We start from the raw sequence: 24,285 nt of genomic DNA on the forward strand, positions 1-24,285 counted from the left end.
GAAATAAATACACTGCACACTCACGGGTCCCACCATAACATGAATTTCAAAAAAAAAAAAAAAACTGCATTAATGACGTGGCGCGCCGAGGATTGAGTATTGTCTTTTGTATTAATATAGATAAGATTAGATATAGTTTAGTTTTAATTAGTATCATTAATTAATATTTTATTTTATTAGTTTAACAAATTGTAAAGTACGGTTTTATCCCTGGAATATTGGCCAAAAACGAAAATCTTTTCAATTTTTTTTTTATTAGGGTGTTATCGAAACTCGGTAACACCCGATGTCACCCAATCACTTCCCTTTCTATCGGGCCTATAGACTTGGGCCTAAGGGCATCTAACATTTCTACCCGGCCCACCATAGTAAAAATAATTACCCCAAACGTTATTAATCCCACCCCTAATATCGTAACAATTTGGATGATCAGCCAAAACTTTGAGATTGGACAATGGAATTAAGCTATTATCCCAATGTACTACCTGTAAATTCCGAAAATATGACGCTTTCCGAACCCTTCTCTCGAAAAATGGCCGCTTCCCAGTTCCCATTTGTGTCGACGTATAGAAACATCCGTCTCTTGAATTTACGATTTCACCTCCAAATTGAATCATACTTGCATGGTCACGCAAGTGTGTGAACAAATATGAGGGCCAGTATCCGACTAGGATCCCGGAACTAAATTCTAACCACCAGTTTCCGTGTTTCGGATCCTACAATAAATATGATATCGTCTTTGCTTAGAAATAATTAATTTTGATTGGCAAAAATGATTTAGAGTTTTCCTAGCATAGTGTACTTTTTGTTTTTGGGTTAGTCGCCCCTTGTCACCAAAGGAAAAACCCAATTGCTAAATAACATTATTCAAATCGTCGACACATCAATCAATTTAGCGATAAATCGAAATTTTAACAACTAATGTGGTATAACTAACAGCCTAATCAAAATGACAAATTACAAAGTGACGTAACACAAATCGTTTTTCTAAATCAAAATGATGAACTACTAATTGAAATAACGTTTTAACTTTTTGAGACGACGATTTTATGGTCATAAATCATTATTTTTTTGCGCCTAATAACTACCTATCATGTAAGAGATTTTACAATGAATTTATTGTGAGACCATCTCATACAGTATGATTTAATTAGTGACCATAAAATCGTCAACAATGTTTTCTGTTTAGTAATTTAAATGGTGTGGGTCGCATGTTAAGGTACTAACCTAAAATCGACATGCACAAAGGTGTGTCCGTGTGTACAAGCAAATCGATATGAAATCCCTATGTTTCAGCCATTAGTTATCGATTGAATTCGGACAAAGATAGAGTTGTGAGGGGTATTTAATAACAATATTTAATCACAAATCTACCACTTGCACATGGGCAATTTGCAAGGTAAAATTTACCATAAAAGGAAATGATAAGTTGATAACTAATTAACTATTGTTTGATACACCCAGAAATAGAAAATGATAATTATTGACGGGGGATGAATTATACGGAATATGTGAAGTTTAACAAGACTTATAAAAGACTCCTTCAATCGGAAAGATCTCTTTGTTTGTGCAAAGCGTCTTGCATTTTGTGAGAAGAACACTATCCATCTTCAGCTTATAACAAATAGTGCCCGTCTTCAATGCAAATTTGTGTTGTTTGTGAGAGAGAGCTTTAAAGAATCAAGATTAAACAAATCCACTCATCAAACAGAGTAGTCGACTCACCTATGAGAATAACTGATAGAATTACAAAATCACCGGTTTCAGGAAAATCAATTAATCACATTAGATCATAATTTCGCTGTCTAAAAACTAAATGAATTCTTTTACATGGTTAAAAATCGAAACAATGAAAAATGATGCTCAGTACGAGACGTACATTGCTGCAGACTAGCATTGTGGTGAGTATTGAATATCCCGACTGACCAACGACATAAACGTGACACCATGAACAATTATACCGATTCACATGTCTATTCGGTATTGAGTACTAAAAAGGTCAAAATCATATTACCAACCCTCTGCGAGTCAAAAACTCCAAGGCTCCGGCCTACAGCAAGGTAATGGAATCAAACTACCCAGCTCCGCCTCTATGTTCGCTATTTCTATGTTAGAAAACACGTTAATGCACAGTCAAACTGCAGTTCCATTGTAAAAAAAACTGCAGTTCCACATACAAATAAGCGTATATCCAACTAATCGAGTAATCGTGGCTTAATTAGCAAACATTACATAATATATTACCAAGTCGCAACAGCTACTTGCTTTCACAATGGAGATATACAAAAAAAATAGAAAACTAATAGAACCTCGATTCTGCAGCTATGGCGAGAAATGATAGCAATAGAAATACTAGTCCAAAGCAAAGAATGATGCTGACAGTGATCCTCAAACAACCAAAATCTTATCTTCCAATGAAATCTACAGCCAGAAGAGGATGACAGTGTTTTTACAAACAGGTGATGAAGCAAGTGAACTCACAAAAAATAGTCAGGCGTCTTTCGAGTTGTGTCAGGCTCAATCTGCCGAGGTGCAGGATCAAATTGGAGGAAGTTTTGTTCCATGTTCTCTCCGATCTCAAGAATAGCTGCCATATTCCCACATCGGTAACAGTAGTTGGGAGCACTGAAAACTGTCACTACGTTTTTGTCCTGTAATATTGCAACAAAATTAACTGGCTTGTTAAAAATTCACTAGTAATGATCAGGGGCTCAGGGAGTCAGGGCCGCCTAACAAGGGGTTCTACTCGGTTCTCGGAACAATGCCCCCATCTTTTATATCCCGAGTAATGATCAAGCATTTCATTATGGCGTAGTGGTGAAGACTGTCATATATTTCAATAATAATGAGAGGGACGAATTCATATCCTTTCAATTTTTCATTGGCTATTTAAAAACAAATTTTTAGGTTGACTTACATACAGGGCCTTAAAATCATTACGAGGGCAACGTGTATGATTATAGTGATGGGAAGTACTCCGCACTACGAAATAGGGTCATAATGTGATATTTTACAAACCTGACACCAGTTGAAACCTTCCATCACAAGCTGATGGGCTCTAGAAATTAGAGTGAGTCCATTAGTATGGTTGAAGTTGGCTGCTATATCCTGCCCAAAAGTATAGCCGGCTCCACGAGGCGAAATTCCCCAGCCACACCGATCATCCGGATCAGACCACAACAGGTCACACATAGGCCCTTCATGAGGAACCTGCTCAATATAACAATACAGAGAGAATCAAATTAGTTCACAAAAAGGATGGCATTACATCTGAATAGACTTGGCAAAATTGACCCACCCAATACAACAAGAACGGGACAAGTAATCCATAAAATGACTAACTTGATGTAACACAACCCACGCCGTGGCTGTTGAACATCATATTGACCTGACCAGAAATGACCCAACCCAAACCCACCAAACCCAATCCAAGATTGACCCGAAATGACTCAACTACAATTAGGATGCGTTTGGTTAAGAGAGGGCAAAGGGTTTACCGATGATACCTTGACATGTTTGGTTGGAATTCGGGTTATGAAATGAACAAATAATAGTATAAAACTCAAATTCAACAACCTCCACCACCACCTCTGCAAACCCTCGCGCATCGGCGCCTCCCCCTTGCCGACGCCTCGCCTCCATCTCGTTGGCTACCACCCTCACACCACCTCTAAACCCGTCGAAATCCACAACCCTCAACTCCAAACACTACACCAATAACAAAGAAAACCCTCCCACACCCCTTAAAAACCCTTCCCCACCCCCAAAACATCAGATCTGGTGTTTTCGTGGGTAAGGGAAGGTATTTAGGAGGTGTGGGAGTTTTTTTGTTATGGTGTGATGCTTGGAGTTGGGGCTGGTACTCTGGTAGATTTCGCCAGGTTTGGAGGTGCTGTTTGGAAATTGGGTAAAGGGTAAGGGGAAAGTGAATTAACAAACAATAACAAAGGGAATGAAGAGTGAATATGATCCAGCATGTGCACAAAATGATTTGATAATTACAGACAGCTGAAACACACACCCGATTCTAAAACAAAGTAATAAATGCCCAGCAGCCTAAGTTTCCTTTTGATCCCAGATTGTGGCACCATACGGGGTATTTCTGTACCTGACCCAATCCAACTCAATATGTACATAATACATACAAGATGACAAGTCGGCCGCATACAGCCTGTTTGCTAGGTATACAGATGATCAAGTGGCAGGGTATCACTAGAGTACACAGTATAGACTACAGTCCTTCTCAAACATATCAAATGACATCACTTAATCTAGCTCTTTAAAATTAGCAAAAGTACGCAGCTGCCAATTCAGCCATACCTCTTGTATACGATCCAGGGCTCGAATGTTGTCCAGTGTATCTAAAGATGGTGAAAGGCCTCCATGCAAACAGAAAATCTGTCATGTATAAACATCTTATTATCATCCACCAGAAACACGCCATGGCAAAGCTTAAAGCTACCAGAATATTCTATTAATCTACAACTCAGACCTGACTCTCAATAAGAGCTGTAAGAGGCAGATAATCAAAAAGGTCAGTAAAATGCTTCCAAACATTCGCATTTCCATACTTCCTCAAGCATTCATCATAGAATCCGTACCTGAAAGGTCAATTACAAAGTCTTTAGATGATGGAAGTGAGTAGACAATTGACCCCCATTTTTTATACTAAAAAAGTTTAACTTGTTAAAAGAAAATAAAATTTAAAACATTTTAGTTAAAAAGGTAAAAGATAAATTTCTTCAGTTTACAGCTGGCAGATAAAGAAGAATAAGAATTCTTAAATTTTTTTTGCCTATTTCACTGCAATTAGCAGAACTAGTAAAGATCAACAAATCCAGAGACCACAATTCAGAATACCATTCTAGATACTACGCAATTCATGAATAGAAACACATTGATCTTCAGATGAGAAGCACAAGTGCCCTACACTTGAGTTATTTGTCGGCTTTCATGATTTCCTCGGAGAATCGTAATCCTGTCCCTGTAACGAACCTTCAGGGCCACCAGAAGACTGACAGTTTCTACCGAATAGTATCCACGATCTGAGAAAGCATTCCGCAAGAAAATGTATCAGTACCAGGACAGAATAAGGCATCCATTACAATATTACCAAGCTCACATAAAATGCAGATAAACAACTGCCCACAGATCCAATTGAAAAAACTTCACGTAACAAAATCAAGAGAATCAACATCTTGATTATCCTAGGCCGCTAACAAGAAACAAAGTAGAACAAAAAAGGGCCTGGTACAATACAACATAAATTGTCTGATCTAATCATAGGTAAGAATAACAACATTACTGCCAATACCTCAAGCGCTCCCCGCAAATTGCAGGGAGAAGGTACGGGGTTTCTGCTGTACGCAACCTTATTGCAAAATGCCAACACTGAGGATGACTCTAGATGACCCAAAATGAAAATTGCATCACGAATTGCAGTAGTTTGCTGCTATATCACAATTATCGATGCAAAGGTTATTCACAAAAGAACCTCGAGGTTTAAAATTGTAACAATGAGAGAGAACCGCTTACTCAAATGCTTGAAGAGTGAGACACCATAAATTTGGCTCCGCGGGAGACACAAAAGAAAAGTCATGCACGCATAAAGGACCCAAATCACCCAATCTTGAGACCATCCCCAAAGACCACACCAATTTAGACAATTGACATATGCACCAAAGAAGTGAGGGAACAATGTCTATCAACGCTACACATCATATAGACTATAGAGCCATGATCAAACCTCTTTGTTGTGCTTAACCATTGATCTGTGAGAATTAGGCGTCTCAATTTTGGAGTCATTCTATGGCCGATACGAAACTTAATAAATCTAAGAAATACCCAACCTTTATCGCTCGACACTTCTACTACCAAAGATAGGACAAACTACAAAGCCTACAAAGGTTGGGGGCCTGTTATATGAAGCATATTGTACGACTTTTTTTATGGTTTCAAACCTCAAGTGGCATGTCTCCACTACCGTTGTACGCTTGTACCGCTATCCATGTGCTTGAGTGAGTTTCACGGCAAAAAGAACTAAATTTAACCTATGACGAATTATGTTTTGAAAGCATGTCCCTACTTATATTATTTTCATTATAGGAGAGTATGAGTTCCCAACAACATCAGAGCCTTAATCCCAAAATGATTTGGGGTCGGCTTACATGAATCATCCTTTAGAACCATTCATGGGTGAATGCATACCTCAAAATGCGAAAATATAGAAAAGAAAAAGTGAAACATAATACAAAAGAAGGTAAACTTAAGGTTTTAAAATCAAAGTCCGGATTTCTTTTATAAAAACTTAGAATTTAGATCGAGAATAAATATTAGAACAATTTTGAAAACCGAAGTAAAACTTAAGGGTCCTCCGGAAAACCTTAAAAGAGAACCAAGTATTAATATATAGGAAAGCTGTTGGTAAAAAGGTGTAATAAAACCGAAAAGAACAAATACATTTTTAAAAATTAAATAAAAGACTTTAAATATTTCAAATAACGTCAAATACTAAAACTCCACATGTATCATTTCCCTCCATTGTGCCCTCTCCGTCACCATTCGCTCATCAAGCTTATGGCAGGCTTCACACGTGAACTGCAACGAGCAGCTAACAGTATGAATAGAGCAACTAAGAAACGAATAAACAACAAGGTTCAGAAAAGGATTACTCAACTAGGTGCTTGTTCATGTAAACTGTAAAGTATATTAAAAAAGTTCTCTGTTTGCTAAAATTAGACAAGTGAAGAGCAAGTAATGGTATGACTATGAGTTCACTGAAACCGGCAAGGGGCTAAATATAAAGTTGGCCAATGTAGTGCAAGTGTGCAACTACAATGGAACTCTGTGATGAACTAAAAGAAGAAGCTAGCGCAATTTCTAGAATAATCCAACAAAAACGACATCCCACAACCTCAACATTTTTCTAATATCCATGGATAGACTCATCCAATTTCTATTATAGACAACACAACTTTGTCCACGAAAAAAGAAACAGCCTATCTTTGACATAGGCATAAGCAACCATCAATACAGATATACATTAAAGTAAGAACTTTATAATGGAATTTGAAATCCACTATGTTAACCAATAAGTCTACATTAACCACTTCATCATACCTCATGAAATCAAAATGCTATCTCCCACCGCAAGTACATTTCACCATTGATTGACAAATAAACATGTGCTTAAATGCGATAAAGCAAAGCCACTAGTCTCCAACTTATACACTCAACCACCAACAAAGGGTACATGGGATAAAGGACAAATATAAAGACATAAGAGGTTCCCCTATTTAAAAGTTCAACAGAGCTGCTCAACGAGTCACGACCTTCCTTTTTCTTTTCATCAATATTTTATCAGTATCAGTATTAGTCCCTAACCATCTACAACGGCTAAGCGGACCTCTATTTTAGTGTTCAACATTCTATCCAATATACAGCACTCTCTGCAACTAGCACTTACCCTATACTAACTACAACAAAACATCGCAACCTCGACACCACGATTGTGACTTTCTTCCTCTTCTTCGTGATTAACATGCTCAAATGACCTCATATTTCGAACAAACAAACAAAATTCAGGATAAATCATAAGCCATGCTAACACTCACAAAAAAATCTCATGGACCATTTAAATATAACGACGACGACAACAACTTTACCCCAAAGCCTTTACAGCCCCAACAAATACTTCCTCTGTCCCAATCATTTGTTTACCTTTGATTAAAATACACTCACAACGGATAAAAAAAGTAAACAAATACTCCCTCCATCTCGTTCATTTATTTGCCATAGTTTTGGCACAAAGACCCAAGGAAAGAGGAGACGGACAATTATTAGATGACAAGTGGACCAGATTGAGTGTCGAGGATCCAATTGACCATCAAAGCCATTCCTAAAATAGAAAGACAAACAATTGGCTGAGACACCCAAAATTTAATAGGCAAACAAATGACCGGGACGGAGGGAGTAGCGGGGAATCGGGGGTCAGATATACGCAACCTTACCACTACCTAAACAACACAAAGAGACTATTTCCGCATTTTTAAATCAAAATCAAACAAAAATAAAAAATTAAAACAAAAATGTTTCAAGTATACAGACCTACATAATCACCCATAAAGAGATAATTAGTATCAGGAGAATTGCCGCCGATACGAAACAATTCGATAAGATCGTAAAACTGCCCGTGAATATCTCCACATACGGTCACCGGGCACTTGACCGGTTGAACGTTCCACTCTTCTACCAAAATTGCCCTCGCTTGTTCGCATAATGTTTTCACATCTATCTCCGATAATGGTTTGCACTCCATTAATTGCTCTATTTGCCGATCTATATCCCCATGCGACGGCATCGTTTCGTCGATCGGATTAATATGATTGATCTTACCCTATTTTGGAAAGTTAGGGTTAGGGTTTGGGATTTTGATGAAAAATGGGATGGGATTTCAAAATGTTGGATTGAAATTGAAATTAGGGTTTGTGGATCAAAAGGGGAGAAATAATGATGCCATTAATTTGGGGGAAAATTGAGTGGAGAGAATTGGGAAGAGGGGTAATTTGGGGATTTCACTGGTCAAAATAAATCAAATTGAGAAGAGGATTTGATTTGGTCGAATTTTGTGGTTTGCGGGAAATTTCAATTTCGTGTCCGCCGCATCCCGCTTTTATTTGTGTTGGTGTTGACTGTTGCCGGTTTGAGGGAGGGTCGGGTCAGATCGAGTCGGTTTTGAAAATATATTTGAATGTTTGATCGGATATGTGAATATTTATTTTGAAATTTTGAAAGTTAGTTATTTGAATACAAATTCTAATTATAGATGGGAGATATCCGTCTATAGTTATAGACGAAAAATATTCACCCACTTTAAGCATAAAACAAGCAACAAGTTGCATGGTGGGGCCCAAAATATCACCACTTTAGTCGTTTGGTTGCCTCGATAAAACGTAGGCATTGGGAAATCCCATGAATTGAAAAATCAAGACTTGTTTGGTTGACATATTTTTTTGTAAAATGGAAGAATTCTAACTTCCTAGGAACTTCCAATGCCTACATAATGGGGAAATTGGTTTACCTAACCCCCTCTAGGTAATTGCAAGTTCCGGTGGAATTAGATTCCTACATTGATAACCAAACAAGTTTTCTCAAATCACATGAATTCAATGTAGGAACTTAATTCCTATGAATTAGCATTTCCTAGGAAAATCTAATGCCTTCATGAACCAAACGACTAAGTGTATTTGATCAGTCTTTCAATATAAACGGATATATCCGTTTATAGTAAGACTAATTTTTATTTGAAATAGAGTGTGTTTTGGTGGGTAATTTGGTTTTATTTACTGGTTGAAGTGGTATTGTCACTATTCACTAGTCTTGATTCGTAAGTTCATAACTTATGATGATATTTCGTTATGTGATGATCTGTTGATGTGAATTTATAGGACATGTCTAATATTTAGCAGATTATGTTCGGTATAAACAAATTTTGTGATTAATGATACTAGTAACTTTTATTCAAAGGTTTGACCAACATATTCTAATTAGCATAACTAGATAAAGTGTGTTAATTAACATATTAAGATTAGTAGATAACAACTTCTTATTCACAATCGTCGTAAGCAAAGAATAATTTACAACAAAGTATAAACCATTCAAACTAATAAAGTATTACTTTTTTGGGGGTGCTAGTGATTTACGCCCCTTCATTGTAACTTACAACGGTTATAAGTAAAATAGCTTGACGACGGTGTCAAGCAAATATATAGCAAAAATATAAGATAACAAGATCATAGGGATTTACTATAAAGATTTTGCATTAGCAAAAAATCACAAATTCTTGTTTCAGACCGACACTTTTGGTCTTATTTGTCAGACGGATAAAATGTTGCCATTTTTTAAGAAAATGTAACCAATTAATTTACAAAATGTTATGACTAGAGGTGTCATTTTTTACCCTGAAAATGATGTGAACAATAATGGTAACATGTTATCAGAAAATAACAACATTTTATTGTAAAATGATGACATGTTACCCGTCTTATTTCAGACCAAAAGCAATGGTTTTAAGAAAAACGGACTGGCAAAAAATAAGATGCGTGAAATAAGGATAGGTACCATTTAGATGGTACCCCAAATGATCCAAATATATAGGCCGTGATGACTTGATCTTCCTCTATTTTGGGAGTTGGCGGCCTTGACTCTTGGCACCGTGGCATACTTATTTTTGACTTTTTTAGTAGCCTCATGCCTTCTGTTATCTGTTATATTGTTCTTCGCTGGGAAAATTTGAATGATTGCGGTAAAATGTGACACGAAATTTGAACTAACTTTTACTGAGGCCAATCAACTCGAATTGTTGTCATTTGTCAATCTTTCTCCAAGGTGAGTCATGGGAGATTAAATTAAAATTATCTAGCAACAATGTAGACGAATCTGAAATGACCAAACCGTTCTGCTAGGAATCGAATGCGAGCATATTCTAACAGAACCCGCTATAATTTTACCCAAACCAAATGACATGTAACTCAAAGTGATAGCGACATAATGAAATGATTCGGCGGACTTTGATGCTCAATAGACTAATCTAGTTGCTTTGCGAGTTTAAAAATTTATCGACAAATTAATCAACAAATTAAAAGAAAATATGTGAATAAGTAATTTCCGATGTTATTCAAGCAAAAACAATTCATGGACTATACAACCAGTTGTATATGTTGTACGGTGTAGAATTTGAGCTTTGTGATTAAGTATCCGAGTTTTATGTTAAAGAATATGAGTTTTATTAGAAAGTATTGAGCTCATCCATTTACACATTAAAAATATGAACTTTAAATTAGCTGAGAAAGAATACACATGAGTTCGGATTCTTATACATTGGTTGTACAATACTCTTGGTACAGCTGAATTTATAATCCTATTTGTGAAACAAAAGCTTTTAGGAGGAACTCGGTCGTATGATAAATACTTTGTATGTATGTGAGAGTTGATGAAAACAAATCACACCAGAAAAACAATGTTCCATACGAAGTACAAGCCAAAAGAAATTGGTGTGCCACAATCGACTCAAGGTCAAACTAATAACCGATACAATACGTTTTGTTTCACGTTTCAACTTATCTGAGCTGTAACTAAAACCGACTTAATAGCGACGCAACAATCAAATAGCTTAATGCTGATAACCCGACCCAAAACCAACAAGAGTAACCTATTTCGACAAATAGACACAAAAAGGTAACGACTTGAGAACGAAGAGACCGAAACAAAACGTAAAGAGAGGTTTTCATCATGTAGGTGCACCATAAAGAATTTGTGAGTTGTGACCCTCTAACAAATTCTGAAGTATAACACGATCTTGAAAATCAAGATAAAATAGTCAATTAGAAAGATACATGTTCGTTACGATAAGTCGATAATCAATTAATCATATATTATATACATATTCAGGATATTCTCTCGTGTACTCCTCAACTTTTTCATTTTCTATGATATACCTTTCTTTTCATGCAAAAAAACTTTGACCGTCAATAACTCTTGGCTACAAGTTCAGAATACGATAAACTTTTTTTCCAAATTGACTGTCTTTAAGAGGTCTTCCGTTTGAAAAAAAAATCACCGACGTCTCAACTTGTAGTCGGGAATTATGGTCGGTCAAAGTTTATTCGTTAAAAAATGTTTGACCAACCATAACTACCGGCTACGAGTTCAAAAAGTGGTGAATTTTTTTTTTCAAATTGAAGGCATTGACGAGATAATTGGTTTGAAAAAAAATTACTGTTTTCTGAACTCGTAACTTAGAATTATTGTCAGTCAAAGTTTTTTTTTGCAAACAAACGAGGGTACCACGACCTTTAATCTCAACTAAAACAACATCGCTCGTAACCAAAATAGAATCGCGACATGAATAAATCAAATTATTGAATTGTTATCATAAAACGCGACTTACTAATAACGAAACCACATTACGAATTTGCGACTATTAGAAAAATCAAAATCAAAATATCGCGACAAGCATTAATCAAACATAACGCGTACCCAAATACAACACCAAACGCAAATCCAACCCAATTAAATTAGCATCATTCTTCGTACGCTAATTCGAATACATTCACGTCTAAACTTCAACGATCAAAATACATCACCAAACCCAAAACAAAATACAAATCAAGCAACACCAAATATATTCTATCCATCTCGATTATTTATTTACCTTCAATCAAAATATCAAAAATAAAATAAAAAAGGTAAACAAATGATCGAGATAGAATTATCTATATTTGCTCACTTTTTGACGGATTTACGGAATTTCTCAGCAACCCAAGAAAAACTACCAGAAGCACCAAGTTTGACCTTCTTCATGCCTTTAGAAACAGATTCCTTAGTTTTTTCAACACCATTAGAAGTAACTTCCTTTGTTTTGCTAAAACTATTACCAAATTTTCTTGATAATTTCTTGGTTATACTTTTGCCTGATTTGTTACCATTATCATTAATCTTGTTTAGGGTATAAGCTTGATCATCATAAACTTTGTTGTAATCCCATTCTTCTCCCCATGAATTATTATGTCCCCCCATTTTATTGAAATTTCAATTATAATTTTATTGAAATTTCAATTTAATTGAATGAAATTTTGAATGTATAAAAAAAAAAAAGAATTTTGGAGGGTGGATTAAAGGGGAGAAGTTTTAATTTGTGTAACTTGTTTGGTTTTGATGGGATTTTTTTTTCTCTAATTAATGTGCTTCGTATTGTAATTTGTTTAGACGTGGGAGGATGTTTGTTTTGGAAGGAAGGGATATTGTTTTCCTTTTATGGAGGAAGTTATACCTAATACAAAATCTCCCACATATAGACATATTAGGAAAATATTGGTGCATTGTGATTTTTTTCCTAAAAATTAGTAGGAAATACATTGTCTTTGAGTCTTGAGTAGATATTGTTTTAGGAATGGCCATTAATGGAAATTTTGTTGGGTTTTGAATCAGATTAAGAGCATGTTTGACCTTGATTCTAAAAAATGAGTTTTTGTTTTTAAGCATAATTTTTCAAAAGTGTTTTTTAAAAGCAGAAACAACAAATAGTTGCTTCTATTTCTATGGGCAAAAAAATGGATTTTTAGCTTTTGATAATTTGTGTTTAACTTTTACAAATTAGGCCAAACACACACTAAGTGTATTGTCACTCAACGATATCTACACCTAAATAGATGACATCGTGTCAGATCCGTGTTTATATCACCTTTAAACGTGTCTTATCTCAAATCTGAATCCAACTCAATTACATAAGCAAGTCATACAAATCATTGATCTATAAAAGTCATGTTTGGTAAACAGAAGATTAATATTAGCAGGAGCTGGTTGCAAAAGCATATTATATATATATTTAGGTTTCGTTTGACAAGACATTTCATGTACCTGATTTTGTCAAAGTAGCTTATTTGACCAAAATTTTAGGAACCTTATTTTTTTGTAAGCGTTTGGCAAGTAACTTATTTAACTAAATAAGCTACCTAAAATGAAATGCTACCTAGAGTAGCATTTGAGAGCTCAGTTACCTGATTTGATTTAATTTTCCGTTTTTACCCCTTAAATTTATACTATTAAATAATTATCATATCCTTTTACTTCATTACATCAAAATCAGTTATATTTTCAGTTAGTTTGCCAAACACTTCTTTATATAATCAGCGACCTTATCCGTTCCTAATTTTCAGCTAACTTTTCAGGTTTCAGTTAATTTTTCAGTTTTCAGCTACCTTTTCAGGTTTCAACTACTTTTTCAGTTAATTTTACCAAACAAAGCCTTAGTAGATTGTATTAGCAGCTTTGACTAAGGCCATGTTTGGTATCAAGGGATTAATTTCAGCAGAAGCAGAATAGATGACAGATTTTATTAGAAGGTTTGACCAACATATTATAATTAGCATAATTAGTTTAAGACCATGTTTGGTACTCAGCGGATTAATATTAGCAGAAACAAATTGGTCAAACAAATTGTAAATGACAGATTAGATTGACAGGTTTGACTAGTATATTTCAATTAATAGATTTAGTAGAAGTGTTTGGTAATTAGCAGATTTTGATTAATAGATTGTTGTATGTATGTGTAAATGGTTGACGGATTCATATTTCACAATTTACTAATGTGAATATGTTGGGTGGAGCAGCATATTGGAAAACAGTAGATTGAGCTATAATCTACTCTTTCAATATGCCATTTACCAAACACTCAAAATAGTAGATTGGTGAGTCAAACATGCTAAACGATTTGAATATGCTGAAAATATACCAATCCGCCGTTGACCAAACACCCCCTAAGTGTTTGTAATTAACAGATTGAGATTAATGGATTAACAATTTTCTTTGCAAAGTGAAGTAAACTTTCCAATTTTATAATATGCTAACTAATATGTCGGGGTAAACATCATATTGACTCCAAATATGTTGTTTCAATATGTTGTTTACCAAACACTAAAATTAACATATTGATTGGTTAAATATGTTTAAGTCCTATTTGGTAAATAGCGGATTAGTTTCAGCATAAGCAGATTATAAATGGCAGATTTTATCAGAAAGTTTAACTAGCATATGAGTGTTTGGTAATTTTGGGATTAAGGCTCTAATGTTGTTGTTGTTGTATGAGTGTTTGATAATACATAGATTATGATTAGTAGATTGTTAATTTTCTTTGTAAAATGAAGTAAACTTTCCTATTTTACAATATGCTAACAAATATTGACCTCAAATATGATGTTTCAACTTTCAATATGCTATTTACAAACCACTAAAATTAGCATATTGATTGGTTAAACATGCAAAAACCATTGAATATTCTAAAAATCGACCAATATGTCGTTTACCAAACAAAACCATTGAATATGCTAAAATTAGTAGATTTTGTTAACATGTTTGGTAATCAACAGTTTCAAATTAACAAATTATTTATTTTTTTGTAAAATGACTAATACGGTCATGAAACAATTATTGGCAACTATGATAAGATATGTTCGTAAAGAGAAAAATGTCAATTTACATATTCTCTAATTTACTCATTTGACTGTTTGGTAAATGGCATATTGGTAAATATTCAGCATATTCAAGGCATTTACCATGTTTGACTCACCAATCTACTAATTTGAGTGTTTGGTGAATGACATATTGAAACAGTAGATTGGAACTCAATCTACTGTTTTTCAATATGCTGCTCTCCCTAGCATATTCACATTAGTAGATTGTGAAAAATGAACATGAAAACCATTTACACATAGATACAACAATTTATTAACCTAAATCCGCTAATTACCAAAGACTTCTGCTAATTGAAATATGTTAGTCAAACTTGTAAATCCAATCTGTTATTTATATAATCTGCTAATTGAAATATGCTACTCAAACCTGTTAAGCGCTATAAAGGAACCGTGCTTGGCCTGGAGTAGTCTTAGAATGGGTGACATCCTGGGAAGGTTCCCGGGATGCGCCTGAGTGAGGACAAAATGCGCTATAAAGGAACCGTGTAGATCCGTGGGCCATATACACAACCTGATTAGCTATCATAAGTAACTGCTCTCGACCCGGTTTGGGTCGGGGTATTACAACGGCGGTGAGGATGGTGCATGGTGGCTGACGGGTGATGTTAGTCGACGGTGTTTGGATGATGAAACAAAAGAGTAGACGAAGGAATTAAAATAAAAGGGATATAATGGTCATTTATGTCGATGAAAGAATAAAACCCGTCCATGAATAAGCATCACCTTTAAATAATAACCACCCTCCGTACTCATGAGTTTAAATAACCAATATTCTGAGTTACAATAAGAAAACGTAGTTGCTAAATCCCGCACAATATTTTATTACTTCCTGCACATTTTACCTCTATATTCCATTACCGCCCTTCATATTAAAAGAAAATTAAAAAATTAATGAAATTCTCTTCCTCACACACCATCCCTGACCACCCATCCCCCACCTCCGACGTCCCACGACAACCACGCGTCGTCGACCAAACACTCTCGCTGCCGACCTCCATCACCACTATCGACCGGAACTGACCCAATCATTAGCACAACCAATCCCCTTCACCCTTCTTCAACACCGGGCAAACGACTGTTGATCACTTCCGTCGTCATAGACTCTTCGTCGCCGACTTCTCCTACCCCTATCTCCGTCGCCGGTCAGTGGTGAAATTCCGGATTGCGAGCTGATTGCTCATCGGGGAAGTTAATTGATTTTCTATTTTTAGGGTTTTGATTTGTCTGTCGACTTCCGATGTCGTCGACCCTCCGCCTCTGACGTCCCATTCCCTTATCTCCGTCATCAGTCAGTGGTGGAATTCGGGTGGTGCGATGGTGGTTTATCGGAGTAGTTAATCGAGATTTCTTAGCTTTTTTTTCGTCTCTTCCTTGGTGTGTGAGAAAATGGGAGGGACAAATTCAAAATAAGGCGGAAAAATGTGTTAAATATACTAAATTTGCGTGTTAGATTTAGGCTCTGTTTGGTAAACAGCGGATTAATTTCAGTATAAGCAGATTATAAATGACAGATTTTATCAGAAGGTTTGACTAGCATATTATAATTAGCAGAATTAATTTGGGTGTTTGGTAATTGACAGATTACGATTAGTAGATTGTTAGTTTTCTTTGTAAAGTGGAGAAAAATTTCCTATTTTACAATATGCTAGGGTATGCAGCATATGGTAAAACAACATATTGACCACAAATATGCTGTTTCAATATGCTATTTACCAAACACTAAAATTAGCATATTGATTGGTCAACATGCTAAAACCCTTGAATATGCTAAAAATTGGCCAATATACCGTTTACCAAACAGCGCCTTAGCAAGTCCTTAAGAAAAGTTACCATAAGGTTCTGTTTGGTAAAACTAGCTGAAAAGGTACCTGAAACCTGAAAAGGTACGAAAACCGAAAAAAGCTAATCAAAACGAAAAGGAAATGATAAGGTAATGAAAATTAAGAACTGATAAGGTAACTGATTATATGAAAAAAGTGTTTGGCAAATTAACTGAAAATGTAGCTTATTTAGATGAAATGACGAAAAAGGATATAATAACTATTTAATATTATAGATTGAAGGGGCAAAAAGGGAATATAAATTAGAATCAGGTACCTGAAATCCCAAATGCTACTCTAGGTAGCATTTCATTTCAGGTAGCTTTTTTGGACAAATAAGCTACTTGCCAAACACTTGCAAAAAAAATATGCTATTGAAATTTTGGTCAAATAATTTCTCTTTTGACCAAATAAAGATCGAAATCTTTCAAAAGAGGCTGCAAGAGTTTCTTGATATCAGCTATCACAATTCACAAGTCCATGTGTGTTAAAAACCAGTCCACAACAACAGAGGTCTTCAATCCAATATGGGCCTTATCTTATGCAGACTACCAAGTAGCTTAGATTATCGTTCTTTTAGGCTGACTATAATAACGAAGGCCCAATCCAATTTTACAAAGTACTCCTTTTGTCCGTTTCATTTGTTCTTACCATTGATTAAAATTTTCCGCTAAAAAGCAAATAAATAATTAAAGGTAAGAGGATAGTTAAAAACCCATCCACAATCAACAACCAATCCAACCAAGGATGTCTTAGTCTAGTGGTTAAGACGGAGGTATTGTGAATGATAGGCCCCAGGGTTGCTCAATCCCCTCCCCTTATGTAATGCGACTATGTGCGCGCTTCGTGAGACAAAAAAAAAAAATCAACAACCAATCCAATTATACAAACGTATACCCTCACATCTTCATTGATAGAAGATCAACCATGTTGGTCTAATAATGTGGATTTTCTCTTGGCTATTTGGTGTGTTCAGACCTGTTTTATAATTTAACAGATTTTAAATAACTATTTATCCAACGGAGGGGGTATACTTTTGCGTAAGAAATTGGTAATTTTAATTTAAGGACTTTTCAGCAATTAATTTTTTACTAATTAATTACGGAGTATTTTTTGTCACCAGTATTAACCATTTCCAAATCTTCACTATATTATCTTCTTCATTATGATTATCTAATGTCCCAAAGAGACTTTTAATCACTTATTCAGTTTCAATGAGATGTTTACATAAGCTTTATATACAAAAACCAAGATATAAAGAGAGAAAATTATTTTTAATATTATTAAAAAGATAAAGTAGAGAGTAAAATTACCCAAAATAGAAACGTAAATTATTGACGGAAACACCTAAAAAAAGTGTAAATTATTGACCAAAATAGAGAATGTTTGATTCATGAACCATATTCTCTTCACTGTCATAATAATTTTTTTTCTATCACCATTATGATTTATGAATCATTTTCAATCCTTCACTATATTCTCTTCTCCACAATCCTTCACTATATTCTCTTCTCCAGGAGGTTGAGGACTTTCGCATAATAACTACTGTAATTGTTTTTTTAGGAGACCATGAATTTGTCATAATAATTAATTGTTTTTTTAAAAAGACTTGCGACTTTTGTCATATCTAAACCCTAACTATTTTATCTTATCTGGAAGACCATGACTTTCTCATAACAATTGTTTTCTATCACTATTGTAAATGTTTTCTAGGAGACTAAGACTTTGTCATAATAGTAACTACTAATTGTTTTCTAAAAGACCTAAACTTTGTCATAATAATTTTTTTTATTTCACCACTATGAATCCATTACATACCAAACCTTCACTTATTTAATCCACTAAGAGACGAAGACTTATAATAGCGCGTTTCATTTGTTTACATGGCTTTTGAAAACAAGCCCCTCTTAAGTCTTAACAAATACTCCCCCTCCGATTCTACATAAGTGTACCATTGTCCATTCTCATCTATTCACAATAATGTCCTATTGTCTATTTTTAGTAAATTTTTATACTTATTTTAATTACTTTAACCCCACAACAATACCTCATCTCAACCCAAAACAATACTTATTTTAATCACTTCACTCATAATAATACCACACAATATCTTCCTTCTCTCCAATTACCTCACCCAGCACAATACTTTACGTTATTTAATTTCTCTCCTTAATTCCCGTGTTATCCCCACAATGAGACACTTATCTCAGTGGCGTATCTACGGGGGGTGCGGTGGATGCATCTGCATCCCCCCTTTCTGAAATATGTATATATTAGTTACGCTATGAATCACCAAATGTTCAATGGTTCAACGGTTGAGTGGTCATTATCTATTCCGTAGGTCTTGGGTTCGATTTTTATAAGTTTCTTTTTTTTTACTTCTATCTCATTTTATCATAAATGCGTGCCTTTATTACTCTTTAATGCTATTTGTTTTAACGAATTCATTTAGTTCAATTTCACAGTTACGTAATTATAATTGTTCGTGACTTTCAAATACCTATTGTATTTAATTCATGAATATTTATTTTATTTATATCTTCTAGAATTTGTTGGATCTAATTTTATTTTAATTTAATATTTTACTTTAGCCTTGCGAATTTTTTGGATATAAACTTCCGTTCACGTCACCTAAATCATTGTTAATTTTTTGCATCCCCTATGTCCAAATCCTAGATACGTCACTAACTTATCTAGAATAGGAGGGAGTAAAAAAGAAGATGGAACCATATATATTACAGAGTTCTCCACTATTTTTTTTTTCTCTTTTAGGCTCCGTTTGGTAAAACTAGCTAAAAAGCAACCTGAAACCTGAAAAGGTAAGTGAAAAGGTAGCTGAAAATTCCGACCTAAGAGAGTACCTGATTTTTATTAAAACTGTTTGGGAGACTAGCTGAAAAGGTAGCTGATATTTGGTGAAATGACGTAAAAGGACATGGCTTATTATTGTTAATTGTTATTGATGGGGCATATTCTGCACCCGCTGACCGAGTCAACATATTGAGCAAGGTCAAAGCCAAAAGACAGCAAGTCAACGAATTAGACAGCCAAACCGACGCAGCCTGTCGGCCTGTCACTTGGGTCTCGGCTAGGCAACTAACCAGCCGGGAGACACATCCGCGTACTCACATCCAAGACCCCTCGGCATGGAGTCAACCAGGTCAGCCGGCCTTGCCATGAGTCCCTCGGCCGAGGGTAGAACGGTCTTTCCACCTGCTCTGCCACTTGGCCACTACGTGACAAAAGGTGAAAGTCTATAAATACTCCTCAATCCTCATTGAGAAAACGATCCACAATTCATCCTAAAAACTCACTATTAATCTGGTATAAACTCCCTTATCTCTCTACAATATATTTTGCCAAGTAACACACAACTTAATCTCTTTAAGTTTACTGACTTGAGCGTCGGAGTGAGTACGCTCGGTACCAAACCGAACCCTCAGTTTGTTCATCTTAAACATGAAAGAGCGAAAGGAAGAGACAAGAAAAGACATCATTCAACAAGCTTACGTGGTCACAAATCCTGCTCCGGAATTACACCCGGAACAGTTATCATTTATGTTTTTATTATTATTCTTGTGTTATTGTCGTTGGCATTGTTAGTAATTTGAAGAAATGTAATTTTTTTCACTATAATTGCACAAGTCTTCAACATGTTTCAAAATGACAAAAACAATAATTAAAATATCACGATAACATAAAAAAAAAATCAAACAGTATATCAAAAAATGTATTTTATGGATATGAAGTAAGTTTTCTATTAAACCATACATAAAAATAGTTAATTAAATTGCACCATCAATTAAAGTATTGATATTATCACTGACGCTTTTCATTTTCGTAGAAAGTATTTAATTGGGTTTATTTGAGATCATAATATAAAAAATAATAATATTGGAGTAATATATAAAAAGTTGAAGGGTAAAAAAGGTAAGCAAAATATAATCAGGTACCTGAAATCCCAAATGCTCATTTCAGGTACTTTTTTTGCTATAAAATGCTACTTGCCAAACGCATTCAAAAAAATAAACTACCTGAAATTTTTGTCAAAAAAGCTACTTCCATGAAAAAAGGTACTTAAAATACGCTACCAAACAGAGTCTTGGACTTTTAACTTCAGTCCAAGCAAATAATAAATAAAAAAGATGATAGAAGAAAGAGATCACTTGTCGAATTCTTGCAAAGACGAAATGACTAGACCTAAATTGAACTAGTCCAAACCCCGACCAATTGAGGCTCTTTTGTAAAATTTACATATTGATTTCCTTGTCTATATAAGTGTTCACAAGATTGGAGTGTTTTAGTAGTATCTCATTCCCTTCAATTTTTCCACTAATATTCACAAAACATGAATCATCCCAGTGAAATGAACGTAACCATGATCGAATGGACCATGGTTAAACCAGCAACAGAAACCCCAAAAGAAACTATTTGGCTTACAGACGTAGATTTAATTAGGCTCCCACTCCTTAGCCATTCTCCAGTATACTACATTTACCCAAATTCAAACAATAATCCAATTACTCAAGTTAATTCTACCCTTCTTAAGTCAACTCTTAGTCAATTCTTGGTTACATTCTATCCCATTGCCGGCCGGTTGAGCAAAAACGACGTGACCGGTCGTATTGAAATCGATTGCAATGCAAAAGGAGTCTTATTTGTCGATGTTGAGACGAGCTACAATGTTTCAGATTTTGGAGAGTTTACTCCTAATCATATGATTAGGAAGTTGCTCGTACCTGTGTGCGACTATTCAGGTTAGTAATTAATACGTAGTAATTAAGTTCCAGTATTCTCAAGGCCGTCTAACAGCAAATTCAAAAGTTTCTCAAAATTGAGGCACCCAAATTTTTACAGTCTAATTTGCTAAGCTAGATATTCACGTTCGAGTACTATCTATTTTCTCCATTGAGTTGTCTTGTATACTAACTATTTTCTCCATTTCAATGAATTCTATAAATTTACTTTATATATGTATACCAGGTAGCACAAACACTTCTCTTAATCCGTCGTCCCGTGTCCGACACCGTGTCGGACACACGCCGAAACGTGTCGGATGCCTATAAAGCCGTGTCTAACTTTCAACATTTATTTGGGCACGTGTCCGATGCGTGTCCATGGTATTTGGGCCGTGTTCGACGCGTGTCCATAAAATTTGGACATCATTGGGGTGAATGATGTTCTTTAAACGGGAAATGAGCTGTTTAAATAGTTTGATTGGAAGATGGGTTTTGATGGGAAATGAAAATGAGTTATAATCATGAACAAATTTTACGTTTACTTATTTAAATTTAATATCAAATACGTTTATAAAAATAAAATTGAATGTTTATAAGTAAAATATACTCCCTCCGTCCCGTTCAATTGTTGTCCTTTCGTTTTGGCACAAAGACCAAGGAAGGAGGAAAAGGCCAATAACTAAATGACAAGTGGAACAAATTGAATGAGAATGATCAAATTACTCATCAAGTTCATTCTTAAAATAGAAAGGACAACAAATGAATGAGACACCCCAATATGAAAACGGACAACAAATGACCGGGACGGAGGGAGTATATTTTATTAAATCTATATAACGTGTCCTAAATTTCATGGGATGCCGTGTCACGTGTCTGTGTCGTGTCCGTGTCCGTATCCGTGTTCGTTTTGGTGCTACCTAGCATGTATATCAATGCTCATTTTCTTTTGTTCATATATATCTTTAGTTACATATTACAAAAAATTATAAAAAATTGATATTCATAATTTACTCGGTAAGACAATTTCAACAAGATCTCACATGACTATTTTTTATGTTATATATTAGAAGTTATATCAATATTCGCCTAAAAAGCAAATGGGTAGAATTTATTGGAATGCTGTAAGTATTTAATTAAACGGTTTCATATAAACATTGTGTAGGTGGTCTCACGAATATTCCTCTGCTTATGGTGCAACTCACCCGATTTGCGTGTGGTGGAGTAGCGCTTGGGTTGGCGGCGCATCACTATGTAGGAGATGGGGCTGCCGATGTGTATCTAACCAGTGAGTGGGCTAGATTAGCCAGGGGAGTTGGACTTAACATCTTACCAGACTTCGATCGAACTAAACTTCTCGTTCCTCGGAACCCGCCACAGGTCAAGTTCGATCATCCTGAGTTTCGACCACGCCAACCAGTTATCGACCACTTCTCTAGTAAGTTATCGACTACTCATTTTGTAATTAATTTGTTTACCACGCCCGCTCATCCGTTATCGACCACTTCTCTAGTAAGTTATCGGCCATTTCTCTAGTCCTGCCTAGACCTGGCAAAAGCAGCACAACCCAAAACCCGATCTGATTCTGCCCGACTCGAATATGACCTGAGCTTTCTTGACCCGTAATTTACTCGACCCGAAAATGACTTGATCCGATACCACCTAACCCGAAAATGACCAGACAAAATATAACTCTATTTAAAATGAAAAGACTTGACTCGAAGGGGACCCGAAACTCGAAATGACCCGACCTGACCCGAATTAACCCGAAATCACTGAGAGACCCGAACTGGCCCGACCCAATTGACTCGTTTACAAGTCTACTTGTCAATAGCCACGTAGGTTTATCAACATTTTGTCCCACCATATACATGTTACTATCTTTGCCTCGACTATTCGTTTACCTTTTTTATTCTTTGTAATGAGTATTGTATAAATATAGGTGCTTCCCAGCAAATTGAGGAAACAAAAGTAGAGGGACTCTTCAAATTTTCACAAGACCACATTACTGCCTTAAAACAACAAGCAATGCCAACATCTGAGGACAAACATCGGTACAGCACGTTTAATGTATTAGCAGCCCATGTATGGCGCTGCGCCCTGAAAGCTCGCGACATCAAACTCGACACTCTTGTCAAGTTCTCCACAACAGTGAACGGACGTTCAAAATTTAAACAAGGAGATGTGCCCAAGGGGTATTATGGTAATTACGTATTTAACACGACTTATTTTGATAAATGTGGTGAAATATTGTCCAAACCATTAGGGTACATAGCAAGCAAGGTTCATGAGGCCGTAACAAGAGTCGACGAAGAGTACATACAATCGGCCCTTGATTACCTTAGCCTACAGCGTGATGTAACGGCTATAGCCAATGGACCTCATTTTTCGAGGTGTCCGGATATTCATGTGAATTATTTAAAAGGAATACCGTTTTATGAGATGGATTTCGGGTGGGGCAAACCCGGGATTTTTCGTCATGGTGGACTCGGGTATGAGGGTCACACTTTTATCATGCCTAGTGAAGATGGACAGTACTTGCTCCTGGCTATTACTCTATTCACTAGTCATATGGAGCGTTTTGAGAAAATTATTTATGATTTTTAATAAGATTATGTTTCCATTATGTGCAGCACTAGTCATATGCTTAAGTCGGATAGTCGTCGTCTTAAATGAAAATTTGTGATAATTAATAAGTGC

The 24,285-nt window shown here is 35.5% G+C and overlaps 2 protein-coding genes across 2 annotated transcripts; one reads left to right on the forward strand and one right to left on the reverse strand.

Annotated features, from left to right (window-relative positions):
- Positions 1-2,126: 2,126 nt before the first annotated feature.
- LOC141644239 (serine/threonine-protein phosphatase PP2A-2 catalytic subunit) lies at positions 2,127-8,645 on the reverse strand. The gene is made up of 6 exons (XM_074453709.1): positions 8,107-8,645; positions 4,931-5,045; positions 4,493-4,601; positions 4,321-4,398; positions 3,019-3,210; positions 2,127-2,651 (listed from the first exon to the last, which is right to left on the reverse strand). Exons 1-6 carry the CDS (start codon positions 8,357-8,359, stop codon positions 2,478-2,480), a joined length of 921 nt encoding a protein of 306 aa, XP_074309810.1. The 5' UTR covers positions 8,360-8,645; the 3' UTR covers positions 2,127-2,477.
- A 12,582-nt stretch (positions 8,646-21,227) lies between these two features.
- LOC141641924 (shikimate O-hydroxycinnamoyltransferase-like) lies at positions 21,228-24,192 on the forward strand. The gene is made up of 3 exons (XM_074450566.1): positions 21,228-21,606; positions 22,751-22,873; positions 23,528-24,192. Exons 1-3 carry the CDS (start codon positions 21,228-21,230, stop codon positions 24,190-24,192), a joined length of 1,167 nt encoding a protein of 388 aa, XP_074306667.1.
- Positions 24,193-24,285: the final 93 nt, after the last annotated feature.

Source organism: Silene latifolia, chromosome 2 (assembly GCF_048544455.1).
Source record: "Silene latifolia isolate original U9 population chromosome 2, ASM4854445v1, whole genome shotgun sequence".
In the NCBI taxonomy this organism is placed as follows: domain Eukaryota; kingdom Viridiplantae; phylum Streptophyta; class Magnoliopsida; order Caryophyllales; family Caryophyllaceae; genus Silene; species Silene latifolia.